At 48.9% G+C, this 15,104-nt stretch overlaps 1 protein-coding gene across 1 annotated transcript in view; it reads right to left on the bottom strand.

The window, feature by feature from the left end:
- LOC142312736 (uncharacterized) overlaps positions 1 to 2,729 on the bottom strand; it is a gene marked incomplete at its 5' end in the record, with an annotated part of 54,016 nt that extends 51,287 nt beyond the window's left edge. The window contains one exon of the mRNA XM_075351724.1: positions 2,717 to 2,729. Coding sequence (XP_075207839.1) covers positions 2,717 to 2,729 — 13 coding nt within the window. The remainder of the gene's footprint in view (positions 1 to 2,716) is intronic.
- Positions 2,730 to 15,104: the final 12,375 nt, after the last annotated feature.

A 15,104-nucleotide genomic window follows, 5' to 3' on the forward strand; every position in this document is an offset into this window, starting at 1 on the left:
CCAATGTCATATGGTATTGGCTGATAACAGAGAGAGATGCTGACAATAGAGCCACTCCCAGGTAAGGACATACCTTCCAGGACAGGGTGTATGTGAGGAATCACAGTAGTGTGAGCTGGCCCAAAGGCTCTGTGTGGGTAGAAATATACAGAGCCTTTGGACCAGCTCACACTACTGTGATTCTCACATACACCCATGTCCCTGGAAGGTATATCTTTACCTGGGAGTGGCTTTATTGTCAGCATCTTCTCTCTGTTATCAGCCAATACCATATGACATTGGTGCTCCCACCCCAACAATTAATTGTGGTCCCTACCAACATGTAATATTGAGTACTGATCTACACAGGTGGTTCACACCTAGCTATAACTCTGACCTACACCTTTTGATACCTTACATTTTACTCTTATCCTAAAGAGTGGTCCTGGACCCTCACCCTACCTCATATTCTGCATGATATGATGAGATATTAAATACCTGACACTGTAGCAATCATTAGATATTGACACAGTGATATCTGGACGCTATATGTCCCAGATCTACTTGATCTTTTTATCTTTTTGGGTGCTTATAGAGAAGTGATCCATTTATACATAGCCCTTGATGGAAGGCCCTACTCGGGTTGAAACGTTGGATAATATATGAATTATCATAAATAAAAAAAAAATTTTGAGCACCCACTTTGGACTTCTTCATATTTTCTTGAGTGTGCCGGAGAATATACATATTGACTCTATTATTTTCTCTAGAGCACCTACAAGGTTGGTAGTCGAGCGAGGTCTATTCTATTTAGTTTATGCCCATGATCAACTGGTAGCAAACAATGACATGATTAGAAGAAAATTGGTAGGGGATGAACGCTCCTGTCAACCAGTAACAGGAAAACTCTTGCTTGAAATTAATATTTTTACAAAAAGATGATGATAATGGACAAAAGAAATTGTTCTAAAAACTGAACACAGAGAGAATAACTGATCTCTGTATGTCCCGGGTTATAGTTCACCTGGACATAAAAGGGGGTTATCCAGCTTATTTTTGACTTTTTTTAGCGCTGACGTCAGGAGTGCAGGAGATCGTCACAGCAGGTAATGACTCATCACAACCTCCTGATGGCAGCACTCGTCATCCCCTGCAGTGACCTGGGCTGACCTATTGAGGTTAGCTCAGGTCGCTGCACTGGTCTCCCAGCCAATGGGGAACATTCTGTTCTTCATTAACTGGGACAGTGACTATGGTATGGATCGTCGTGGGACCCCCTTATTGGATTACGCCGGACCCGGATTTGATTTTTCTTTTCAATAAATTGGTGAAAGAGGGAATGTTTTGGGGAGTGTTTTTTCAAATTAAAAAAAAAAATAAAAAAAAAAATAGACAAAAAACGTTTTATTACTGCCCGGGTTAGTGATGTCAGGTATCTGATAGGACGCTTGACATCACTAACCCCCAGGCCTGATAGCCAGTGACATTACACATCATGGCATCAACCCCATATATTACCCAGTTTGCCACCGCATCAGGGAAATGGGATGAGTTGGGGCGAAGCGCCAGATTGGCACATCTAATGATGCGCCACTTCTGGGGCAGCTGCGGCCTGCTATTTTTAAGCTGGGGAGTGTCCAATAACAGTGGACCTCCCTAATCTGAGAATACCAGATCACAGCTGTCTGCTTTACCTTGGCTGGTGATTCAGTTGGGGGGGGATGGGGGGAACCCACCGTGATTTTTGTTTTAAATTATTTATTTAAAATAACAGTGTGGAGTGCCCTCTGTTTTGGATTACCAGCCAAGGTGAAGCTGCCAGCTGTGTTTTGCAAGCTGCAGCCATCTGCTTTACCCCTAGCTGGCTACAAAAGATAGGGGGACCCCACGTCGTTTTTTTTTTTAATTAATTATATTTATTTATTTATTGGCTAAATACAAGGCTAAGCACCCCTTTAGTGCCACATGAAAGTCACTAACAGGGTGCCAGCTTAGAATATGCAGGGGGTAGGACATTATATAGGTCTTTCATCATCTATCTATCCCTCTGTTCGTTCATTTCATTCATCCTTCTATCTCTCTGTCTCTATTTCTATCCATCTCTATATCTACTCATCTATTTATCTTTCTTGCTGCTTCCGTTTTTTGCGGTCTGCAAAAAAAAACGGAAGGCACAGACGGATGACACACTGATGCATCCGTGAAAAAAAAGGACCGTTTTTGCGACCGCAAAAACGGAACGGTCATGTGAATATAGCCTACATGTGTTCCCTATGGGGGTAGGGGTCGGTACAGAACGATGGAGGGGGGGGTTGGTACAGAGCGCCGTGTGTGTGTGTGTGTGTGTGTGTGTGTGTGGGGTGCAGAGCCAATGTGGTGGGGGGGTGCAGAGCCGATGTGGTGGGGGGTGCAGAGCCCGATGTGGTGGGGGGGGTGCAGAGCCCCGATGTTGGGGCGGTTATTCGAATGCTGTAGTGATAACAGGTCAGGTGCTGGGGCAGAATACTGACAGGGAATGAGTGTGCAGAGGGTGAGCAGGGGGAGGGGCTGGACAGTGAGGCCGGGCGGTGCCAGCTGTGACTGGGAGGTGTGGCACAGGGAAGAGGTCAGTTTGCTGGAGCTGAATGTAACCAAAGAGCTGCAGAGAATAAAAGGGATTATTCAAGAGGAACAAGAGTTAGAAAACAAAAATAACAATGTAGGGGTGATTAGATGACAATACAGCAGATTATCTTACCAAAAATTTTTGAGTTTTATGTCAGACAACTCCTTTAAATCTTCAGGAGTTTCCTCTTCCTTACAACAGGTTTCAGCTATAACAGAGGTCTCGTCTTTTCCCACTATAGCATCACACTTCTTAGTAGGCAGGTCTTCTCCCTAATTTTTGAGTGGATGAATTAATAAAGATGATATTGAGAGAAAGACGAATGTTTTAAGGTAATTTGTCACCAGGTTTTTGCTATCTAAAGCAGCACAAACGTAGAGACAGAGACCCCGATTCCAACAATGTGTCACTTACTCAGCTGTTTGCTGTCATTCTGATAAAATCAATGGTTTCTATGCTGCAGATTTCTCAGAGCTCATGAATATGCTTGACTACCGGGCAGGACGCTAAAAGTAGTTCTCTAATGATAATATCTACTGCTGATTAAACAGTGATTTTAGCTTAACTACACTATGCAGCTCTGTAAGTGACACACCGCTGGAATCAGGGTCTCTGCACTACGTTATTGCTGCTCTCTGATTACGTGGCAAAAACCTGATGACAGATTCCCTTTAAGAGGGATCAGATCAATATTTAATGGGAAGATTAGATGTTACCCAACTACACTAAAGAATTGTAACAATATGCCGTTTAATAGAGAAGAGCAATCCAAATTGCAGTGAAAAATTGGGAGGTTGTTCATCTCATAGAAAAAGCCAAAGTAATATGACAGTAAAACGGTTTAGATAAATGGGGTCTTTATAAAAAGGTGGTCTTTTAGAAAAGTTTCTCTGAACATGGGCATTTTTTTAGTACAGTTTTTAAATTTATGTACCTGATTATCCTCTATGGCATTTTGATCTTCCATGCCACAGTCCTGCGAATCCAGAGAACTGGGACAGCTCTTTGGTGGATTTTCATCAGTGGATCCATCTGTAGGAAACACACACAGCACAACTAAATACATTGTTTACACGTAATCAGCCAATAGGGGTACCTAGGTGACCCTCAAAGTGCGCTTTTACCAATAAAGTCTTCAGGCAATGAGGCGGGCTGGTGATCCTCCATCACAAAACGTCTCTAAAGATCCTTGTGCCCTTCTAAGTACTCCCACACTTTATGAAGAGATGCACAGTGACATACTGACAGTCAACAGCTCATTAACCTCTCCAGTCAGCAGCTCATGAACTTTGCTGCTGAAGTCCAGGATCTTCTGCTCATTGTATCGCTCAGGTATCAGTGAGTGAGGTGGAGGATCTTCTGCTCCCTGGTACACAGGGATGGCAGCTGGGTGGTGAGAGGGAGGTCACACAGTCTACTGGTGTCTTCTTCACTAAGGTGTAAACCTGTGTATAAAGAGAAACCATAATAAATATAAATCTGTTCCCAGATTTCCTTGACATGCTAATATTACGGAGTGCTCAGGTGAAAATTCCCAGGACCCCACACCTCTCCAAGCAGCAAGTAGGTAATCTCTAGGGTTAGAGCATATAATATCATAATGACCTAGTAAGGGATTTCGTGATAACAAGAACAAGAGAAGCCTAGTACCTAGAAGACAATAGGGTATTCCGCCCTACCTTACAGTACTTTATTACAAGTAGATAAAATATTATTCCCTTAACAGGTTCATAGGTATACTTGGTTTTAGGCTATGTGCGCACGTTGCGTACAGTCACTGCAGAAATTTCTGCAGCGATCTGAAGAGCACACGTGCGCTTCAAATCGCTGCAGAAAATGTCCGTAGTGAAAAAAAAAAAAAGCAGATTCCATGCGCTCTGACTGCAGCTCCTGCCATAAACAGAGCAGGGACTGCAGGCAAAGCGCACGGAAGAAGTGACATGTCACTTCTTAGAATGCGCGCTTCGGGCAGCAGCCGAAGCGCTGCGCTCTAAGACGCCACGTGCGCACGGCTCCTGCATAATCTTCATAGATTGTGCAGGGGACGCAGGACGCATGCAGTTACGCTGCGCTACAAAGCACAGCGTAACTGCATGTAATTACGCAACGTGCGCACATAGCCTTAGACCCCAAAGCCTCTCCACTACTGCTTGTCCGATCACTCCGAGCTCCACATACAGGACCCTGGAGGAGACTGCTTATCAGAACTCAGCTCCGAGAGACCTTGGTCAGGACTCTTGACAGGGCCTGGGGCTTGTCTGCCACCAATCTGAACAGTTGTCTACCAGGAAGCTGCACCACCATCAAAGGAGCTTCACAAATATTATGATTGACGGTTGCCAGTCGACAACAGAACCCATAGTGTAAAAGTATCCCTCAAACATATGCATTCAACTTGATAACATTGTATGGAATAGCAAAGGATGCTGATGTATGGTGACCACCAGGGCTGTGGAGTCATTAAAGGGAACCTGTCAGCAGAAATGTCCCCTAAAACCTAAAAGATTCCCCCTCTGCAGCTCCTGGGCTGCATTCTAGAAAGGTCCCTGTTATTATTGTGCCCCCTGTGAGACCAAAATAAAGACTTTATAAAGTGGTACCTTTTTGTATTCAGATTCTGTAAATGTGACATGGGGGCGGGCTGTCTGATGGCCGTTGGGGGACGGCCTAAAGCGGCAGGAGGCAGACTAACGGGCATCAGGCAGCCCGCCCCCGTGTCACATTTACAGAATCTGAATACAAAAAGGTACCACTTTATAAAGTCTTTATTTTGGTCTCACAGGGGGCACAAGAATAACAGGGACCTTTCTAGAATGCAGCCCAGGAGCTGCAGAGGGGGAATCTTTTAGGTTTTGGGCGAAATTTCTGCTGACAAGTTCCCTTTAAGGGTATGTTCACACATCAGGTTTTTGCTGTGCGGCACAATCCGGCGCTTTGCGGGAAAAAACGCATACTTTTGTTTGTTGCCGGGTGCGGTTTTTCCTCATAGACCTTTATTAGCGCCGGACTGTGCCACATGTACTTGCGTTTGATCCGGTTTTTGCCGGATGCGTCAAAAATCGTCACTCTGGCGGCCGCACAGGACGCAGAGAGGAACGTTTTTTGCCAGCAGCAAAAAACTGCATAGCACCGGGTGTGGAATGGTGCATAATGAAAGTCTATGCGCGCCGAATCTGGTGACATGCATCAAACGCCGGAAGCATGTATCGGTTCCGGTTTTTACTTCTGAGCATGCCCAGAAGTGATATAAATTAATTGCTTGTCAGAAAATCAATCACTCACTCACTGTCTCTCAAACTCTCTCACTCACTGACTCACTCACCAATCACCGGCGCGGCACGGCTGTCACACCGATCTGGTTGCTTCTCCTGATTTGAAAATGCCGGCTGCCCATTATTCAATCTCGTATTCACTGCTTCCCCTGCCCACCGGCGCCTATGATTGGTTGCAGTCAGACACGCCCCCACGCTGAGTGACAGCTGTCTCACTGCAACCAATCACAGCCGCCGGTGCGCAGGTCTATATCTTGCAGGAAAATAAATAAATAATAAAAACAAAAAAACGGCGTGCGGTCCCCCCCAATTTTGATACCAGCCAAGATAAAGCCACACGGCTGAAGGCTGGAATTCTCAGGATAGGGAGCTCCACATTATGGGGAGCCCACCACCCTAACAATATCAGCCAGCAGCCGCCCGGAATTGCCGCATCCATTAGATGCGACAGTCCCGGGACTCTACCCGACTCATCCCAAATTGCCCTGGTGCGGTGGCAATCGGGGTAATAAGGGGTTAATCATAGTAGGCGTCTATGAGACACCCCCAATGATTAACCTGTAAGTGAAAGTAAATAAACATACACCCAAAAAAATACTTTATTTTGAATAAAAGACAAAAAAAACACCCTCTTTCACCATTTTATTAAAATCCCCAAACACCCCTCCAGGTCTGACGTAATCCACAGAGGTCCCACGACGATTTTAGCTCTGCTACATGAAGCTGACCGGAGCGGCAGTAGAACACTGCCGCTCCTGGGAGCTCCTTGCAGCAACTGAAGGGAGTCGCGCTGTCAACGGTGACGTCACTGAGGTAGTGCCGGGGCGTGTGCGGTGATGATGGGGGCTGTGGTGCCTGCGTATGCGATGATGATGCGTGCGGTATTGCCGGTGTATGTGCGGTAATGATGTGTGCGGTAGTGCCGGTGTTTGTGCGGTGATGATGCGTGTGGTAGTGCCTGCGAGTGCGGTGATGATGCGTGCAGTAGCGCCTGCGTGTGCGGTGATGATGGGGGCGGTAGTGCCGGTGTTTGTGCAGTGATGATGGGGGCTGTGGTGCCTGCGTGTGCGGTGATGATGGGGGCAGTAGTGCCGGTGTTTGTGCGGTGATGATGGGGTTTCTCTCTCTCTCAGCATAACAAAAAAAAAAAAAAAAACACGGATCCGTGTTTTTTACTGGATCTGTCGCATCAGTTTTTACACAATGTGAGATGGATCCGTGGCATCAGGCACAAACCGGATTGTGCCTGATTGGAAAAGAAGGGAATTTTGTTTACTTACCGTAAATTCCTTTTCTTCTAGCTCCAATTGGGAGACCCAGACAATTGGGTGTATAGCTATTGCCTCTGGAGGCCACACAAAGTATTACACTTAAAAGTGTAAGGCCCCTCCCCTTCTGGCTATACACCCCCAGTGGGATCACTGGCTCACCAGTTTTAGTGCCAAAGCAAGAAGGAGGAAAGCCAATAACTGGTTTAAAGACCAATTCAATCCGAGGAAACATCGGAGAACTGAACCATACCACATGAACAACATGTGTACCCGAAAAAACAGAAAAACCCCGAGAAAACAGGGCGGGTGCTGGGTCTCCCAATTGGAGCTAGAAGAAAAGGAATTTACGGTAAGTAAACAAAATTCCCTTCTTCTTTGTCGCTCCATTGGGAGACCCAGACAATTGGGATGTCCAAAAGCAATCCCTGGGTGGGTAAAAGAATACCTCATGATAGGGCCGTCAAACGGCCCTCTCCTACAGGTGGCCAACCGCCGCCTGAATGACTTATCTACCTAGGCTGGCGTCTGCCGAAGCGTAGGTATGCATCTGATAATGCTTGGTAAAAGTAAGTAGACTCGACCAGGTGGGTGCCTGACACACCTGCTGAGCCGTAGCCTGGTGCCGTAATGCCCAGGATGCACCCACGGCTCTGGTAGAATGGGCCTTCGGCCTTGAGAGAACCAGAAGCCCAGTAGAACTGTAGGTTTCAAGAATTGGTTCCTCGAGCCCCCGAGCAAGGGTGGATCTGGAAGCTTGCGACTGTTTACGCCGACCAGCGACAAGGACAAAGAGTGCATCCGGGTGGCGCAGGAGCGCCATGCGGGAAGTAGAACCTGAGTGCTCTCACCAGAACCAACAGATGCAAATCTTTCTGAAATTGATGGACTGGACGAGGACACAAAGAAGGTGAGGTGATATCCTGATTGATATGAAAATGGGATACCACCTTAGGGAGAAATTCCGGAACCGGACGCAGAACTACCCTGTCCTGGTGAAGGACCAGGAAGGGAGTTTGTATGAGAGCGTTGCTAGCTCGGAAACTCTCCTAAGAGACGAGGCCGTTACTAGAAGGCCACTTCCCGTGAAAAACGGGAAGGGAGACATCCTTCAAAGGCTCGAAAGGCGGCATCTGGAGAGCAATTAGAACCTTGTTCAGATCTCAGGGCTCTAACGGCCGCTTGTACGGAGTGCTGAGAAGACAAACTCCCCGTAGGAACGTGCGTACCTGAGGAAGTCGTCGTTTCTGAAAAAATACAGATAGCGCTGAGACTTGTCCCTAAAGGGAACTGAGCGACAACCCATTTTCCTACCTAGATTGCAGGAAGGAAGGAAACATAGACGATGCGACCGGCCAGGGAGAAACACCCTGCGCCGAGCACCGAGATAAGAACATCTTCCACGTCCTGTGGTCAATCTTGGCGGACGTTGGTATGCTAGCCTGTCTCATGGTGGCAACCACGTCCTGAGGTAATCCTGACGACACTAGGTTCCAGGACTCAATGCCACACCATCCGGTTGAGGGCCGTAGAATTCAAATGGAAGAATGGCCCTTGAGACAGCCAGTCTGATTGGTCTGGTAGTGCCCCCGGTTAGCCTACCGTGAGGCACCACAGAACCGAGTACCACAACATCCTCGGCCAATTTGTAGCGACGAGGATGGCGCGGCCGCAGTCGGTCTTGATCTAGCGCAGTACTCTGGGCAACAATGCCAGAGGTGGCACCTAAGGTAGCTGGAACTGCGACCAATGCTGAACTGAGGCGTTTGCCGCCAGAGCTCGATGATTGTGAAACCGTGCCATGAAGCTGGCACATTGTTGTTGTGCCGTGACGCCATTAGATCGACGTCCGGCCTCTGTCAGCGGCGCCAGATCTCCTGAAACCCGTCCGGGTGAGGAGACCATACTCTTTCGGCCACACCTCAGCGACTTAGGAAGTCAGCTTCCTAGTTTCCACACTTGGGATGTGAATTGTGGATATGGTGGATGCCGTGTCTTCCACCCACATCAGAACCTGCCGGACTTCCTGGAAGGCTTGCCGGTTGCGCGTTCTACCTTGGTGGTTGATGTATGCCACCGCTGTGGAGCTGTCCGACTGAAGTCGGATATGCTTGCTTTCCAGCCGCTGTTGGAAGGATTGTAGGGCAAGATACACTGCTCTGTGTTCAAGAACATTGATCTGAAGAGTGGACTCTTGCTGAGTCCACGTACCCTGAGCGCTGTAGTGGAGAAAAACTGCTCCCCACCCTGATAGACTCGCGTCTGTCGTAACTATCGCCCAGGACGGGGATAGGAAGGACCTTCTTTTTGACCAAGAGGTGAGAAGAAGCCACCACCGTAGAGATTCCTTGGCCGCCTGAGAAAGAACGACGACTCTGTTGAGGGACGTCGACTCCTCGTCCCATTGGCGGAGAATGTCCCATTGTAGTGGACGCAGTAAAACTGCGCGAAAGGAACTGCCTCCATTGCTACCATCTTACGTAGGAAGTGCATGAGGCGTCTCAATGTGTGCGACTGGTTCTTAAAGAAGAGCTTGCAGCCCGTAGTGAATGCTGTTTGTCTAGCGGCAGCTTCACTATCGCTGAGAGAGTAAGAAACTCTATGCCTAGATATGTTATCGATAGGGTCGGGGTCGGATCTGACTTTAAAAAGTTGATGATCCACCCAAAACTCTAGAGAGTCTCCAGCGCAACGTTCGGGCAGTGTTGGCATGTTTCCTAAGAGAGTGCCTTGACAAGTAGATCGTGTAAATACGGGACCACAGAGTGACCCTGAGAGTGCAGGACTGTGACTACTGCTGCCCTGACCTTGGCGAAGACCAGTTGGACTGTCGCTAGCCGGAAGGTAGAGCTACGAACAGAGGGTGTTCGTCTCCTATAACGAAGCGTAGAAACGCTAGTGCTCTGGATCAATCGGCACGTGTGGATAAGCATCCTTGATGCCTAATGATGCTAGGAAATATCCTTGGGACCTTGAGGCGATGACATGGCGGAGGGATTCCATCCGGAACCGCCTGGTGTCCACGAGCTTGCTGAGCATTTTTAGATCCAGAACGGGACGGAACGGCCCGTTGTTATAGGTACCGCAAAGAATTTGGGGTAAAAACCGTGACCTTGTTCCTGAAGAGGAACGGGGGTCATCACTCTTTCTGCCTATAGAGTGCACCCTGTTTGCAGAAGAGCAGCGGCCCGGCCGGGAGGTGGAGAAATTCTGAAGAATCGAGTTGGAGGACGAGAAGTGAGCTCTATCCTGTACCCGTGAGACAGAATGTCTCACACTCAATGGTCATTGACCTATGGCAGCTAAATATCGCCAAGGCGGGAGAGCCTGCTACCGACCGAGGCCGCAAGTCATGAGGAAGCCGCCTTGGAAGCGGGTTTTCAGACTGTCGCTTTTTGGGCGAGACTGAGCCCGCTAAGAATCTTAGCTCCTCTGATCCTTTTGAGTCCACATTGGACGAGGAAAAGTGGGACCTGCCCGAGCCTCGAAAAGGCCGAAAACCCCGACTGCCTCTTGCTCTGTTGGGGTTTGTTGTGTCCGGGCTGAGGAAAGGATGAATCCTTACCCCTGGACTGTTTGATGGTTACATCCAACGCTCACCAAACAGTCGGTCAGCAGAAAAAGGCAACTGGTTAGGCAACCTTTTTTGGAAGCAGAATCTGCCTTCCATTCACTTAACGATCAGACCAGGCTCTGCTTAAAAACACGGAGTAGCGGAGGCTACCGCCGCACGGTTCGCAGAGTCCAGGACAACCTGAATCGCGTAAGAAACAAATGCAGACATTTGAGAGGTTAAGGATGCCACCTGCGGCACAGATGTACGTGTAACCGTGTCAATCTGTGTAAGACAAGCTGAAATAGCTTGGAGTGCCCCAAGGGAGAGAATGCCGGAGCCAACGGTGCGCCGACAGCCTCATAGATGGCTTTCGACCAGAGATCCATCTGTCTGTCAGTGGCATCTTTGAGTTTGCAGTTCCATCTCCCACTGCAACTATGGATCTAGCTACAAGCCTGGAGATTGGAGGATGCCGCTCGGGACATTGGGTCCAGTCCTTGACCAAGTCAGGGGACAGGGATAACGTGTATCCTAAGCCGTTTGGAGAAGCGCATATCTGGATAAGCGTGGTGTTCCTGGACTGCCTCTCTGAAGGCAGAGTGGTCCAGAAAAATACGTGAAGCTGACTCCTCCACTGGAGGAGCTGTGAGAAATAACCCACATTCTATAGATGGACGCTATAAGATTATTTACTATGGCGTCACAATCAGGTGTATCCAGATTGAGAGCGGTCTCAGGATCAGAATCCTGAGCCGCTACTTCCGCCTCATTACACAGCGAGTCCTTCTGTTAGGACCCTGATGAAACCGAGGCCGCTCATAGCGAGCCCACTTAGGCTGTCTGGGACTGACGTCCGTGCAGAGCCGTGACTCTGGGATGCGTGTGACATTCCCGGAGCTGTTAGTTATTCACACTGAGGGGGGCCATGGATCAATGATTCAACAGTGCCCATATTGTGAGAGACATGTCCGGACTGCTAGGCTTCTAGTATCATAGCCATAGTCTCAGAAAATCTGTCAGTAAATACTGCAGACACCGTCCTCATCCCCTGGCCATTAGTGCATACAATGGGAGTCTATTTAACCTGCCGGCCGTGTAGCCGTACATGCTGTACCAGCTGTATAGAAAAACATGTGGTTCTGCACCTTTGTTTTACACAGAGAATATGCTGATAACTCCTCCGCATAATCCAGGAGGGTATATACAACGTGCGAGCAAACAGTGCAATGTATATAGTACAAGCATATCTATAAGTGCACTTCTGCACTAGTGGGGTTAGCACCACAGGTGCTGCTTAACGCCTGTCACAGCGATTGTGTGACTATCAGAATGCCAGGGTCTTCCACACTTGTCTCTGTATCGTACAGAAACTGACACTAATGGCTGCCGGTGTCCTTGTAGAGAAGGAAGCCGTGGGCGTGCCTGAGAAAGTGCGGGAATCCGGATTCACAGTGCACACAGTGAGAGGGGTGGAGTATGCAAAACATACTCCAGCTCTCAGCTCTGCTCTATGCAGCGTCACGCCCCTACCCTGACTGTCAGGGCTGTGGGCGGTAACGAAGGGAGACTAGGCCCAGAAGCCGGGGACTCGAGTTAACAGCGCGGCCGCCGTAAAAGCGCGGGCCGCGCTGAAGTCCCCGGCGCACCACAAGTGCCAGCCGCGCCGCAGTTCCAGCGGCCGGCGCGACCGATTCATAGAAGTGGCCAGCGTCCCGCCCCTCTCCTGACTGGCAGGTCTGGGGGCGGGAACGAACGGAAGCAGGCCGCAAAAGCCGGGGACTCTAGTTATCAGCGCGGCCGCCGTAAAAGCGCGGGCCGCGCTGAAGTCCCCGGCGCACCACAAGTGCCAGCCGCGCCGCTGCCAGCGGCCGGCGCGAGCGATTCCTGGAAGTGGCCAGTGTCCCGCCCCTCTCCTGACTGGCAGGTCTGGGGGCGGGAACGAACGGAAGCAGGCCGCAAAAGCCGGGGACTCTAGTTATCAGCGCGGCCGCCGTAAAAGCGCAGGCCGCGCTGAAGTCCCCGGCGCACTACAAGTGCCAGCCGCGCCGCAGTCCCAGCGGCCGGCGCGACCAATTCCCATAAGTGAGCCTGCTTCAGCAAAGCTGAATGAGGCCATGGCACAGGCGCCGCAGCGCTGATGTCCCCCGGCGCACTACAACACCCAGCATGCTGCGGTGTGAGCGCCAAATGCACGGGGACACAGAGTACCTTGAGGAAGCAGGGCCATGTCCCTGATGTACTCCGCTCCATCCAGCATCTTCTCCAGGGGCTGTAGATGGAGCACGGTCTCAGTGCCTGGAGACCGGTAAATCCCACTTCACCCAGAGCCCTGTAAAAAGGGATGGGGAAGGAATCAGCATGTGGGCTCCTGCCGCCGTACCCGCAATGGGTACCTCAACCTTACAAACACCTCCGACATACAGTGGGGTGAGAAGGGAGCATGCTGGGGACACTATATGTGTCCTCTTTTCTTCCATCCGACATAGTCAGCAGCTGCTGCTGACTAAAAAGTGGAGCTATGCGTGGATGTGTTGCCTCCTTCGCACAAAGCACAAAACTGGTGAGCCAGTGATCCCACTGGGGGTGTATAGCCAGAAGGGGAGGGGCCTTACACTTTTAAGTGTAATACTTTGTGTGGCCTCCAGAGGCAATAGCTATACACCCAATTGTCTGGGTCTCCCAATGGAGCGACAAAGAAAACGGATGTGTGAACTTAGCCTAAGCCAAACCTCCGACTCCTCAATTTCCCTGATTAAGACTCTGACTTTATGACTCCGACTTCCCTTATACATGACTCATGCTTGAGATAAATTTACTGTAGTAAAATGGTAACATTTAATCATTATTATGATATAATAAGCAAGCTATTTAGATAGGACAAAAAATATATTTATTGGAATAAGTTTAGAACACAAAAAACTGTAATAAAGTGTAAATATACAATACACTATGCAGTAAGGGGTAAAAAACAGTTTGCAACAAAAAAAATGTACAGAACAACATTTTTGCAGTCTATGAATTTGTTATGAGAAATAGTATGGCCTCCATCAGATCCTCCTTCATAGATGACCTCAAATCTGACCTCATTATTTTAAGGCTGGAGAACAACCTCACTACACTAACATGGGTTGGAGGCAAAGCGGTGACCACATGGGCAACATCTCTAACAATTTCGGGGTATAAAGAAATTGCCTCATGCACAGTCATTTTTGATGAATGGTTGAACTCTTCTACTTCTTTGAGCGCAAGTGAAACATTTTGCTGAAATCTGGTCAATTTGTTTCCTATGGGAGTGGAATCTGTTTCCTTGCGGCAACGCTTTGCCTGCTCCATGTCATCCAAATACTTTTCAAAATTAAACTCCTCATCTGATGTGGCAGAAGATACGGCAGCAGTAGGCCTGGAAGACACAAGTCCTCTTGCTCTTGGCAGTCCTGTAGCCGCTCATCCTAACTGCTACCCCACTCAGAGCTTCTTTTCCTTTAGTAAGCTGATCATCCCGCAATACACGATGACTTGGGTCCTCATACACAGCTGCCAGAAGAATTTTATTTTCCAATAGCTGTGTCTCTCTCCGTTTCATTGAAGCAGAAATGCCATCTGGGATTAAACCTCCTCTTTGGGACAGGCAAAACAGCACATTCTTTCACTTTTTTATGAAAATGCCAGGAGATAAATCCTCAGTTTGTAATTTTTTAGTCACTGTAAATGGGTGATGAAGCAATTCCTTCAATTTAGCCACCTGTGTCCATTGACCTTCATTTAGGGTTACCTGAGGGTTGGCCATGTCTACAAGAAAGGGTTTCAGCCCAAGTAATCGCTCAATCATTAAATAAGTGCTGCTCCACAGAGTGGCTTGATCGACAATTGCCCCTTTTCCAGATGGAATCAATTTTAGGGGTTCTAGCAGCAATAACCAATTTCCTCACTTTGCCAATCAGAGTTCCAGCATATCCCTCCTGCAGACTCTCTCTTATTGCCAGCTGCAGCCCTCCGTGAGCCGTGTTTATGGCACACGTGTGTTATCCGTGATAACACACGGAGAACGGGAACTTTCTGCTCACCTGTCCCTGGCGTTGCTGTCCGTGGTGCTGATCTTCGGTCTCTAGTCCTGCTGACTCCCCGCCGCTGCTGCTGCTTCCGGCCCGCAGTGGAGTGAATATGCAATGAGCATAATGAGTGGGGGTCGGAAGCAAGTGCCAGCAGCAGCAGAGACAGCAGCGCTGGAGAAGGGGAGTACAGAAATTCTTTTTATTTCACAGGCACGTGCGTTTTCTCCGGTGCGTGTCACACGGATCATATCCGTGCGGTCCGTGTGACACCTGTGATGCCGGAGAAAAACTGACATGTCTAAGTGTGGAGCACACGTATGCTCCAGACGGACACATGGTCCATGGCAAAACACGCAGGTGAGCGCAGACCCA

The sequence above is a fragment of the Anomaloglossus baeobatrachus genome, chromosome 5 (genome assembly GCF_048569485.1).
Source record: "Anomaloglossus baeobatrachus isolate aAnoBae1 chromosome 5, aAnoBae1.hap1, whole genome shotgun sequence".
NCBI lineage: Eukaryota > Metazoa > Chordata > Amphibia > Anura > Aromobatidae > Anomaloglossus > Anomaloglossus baeobatrachus.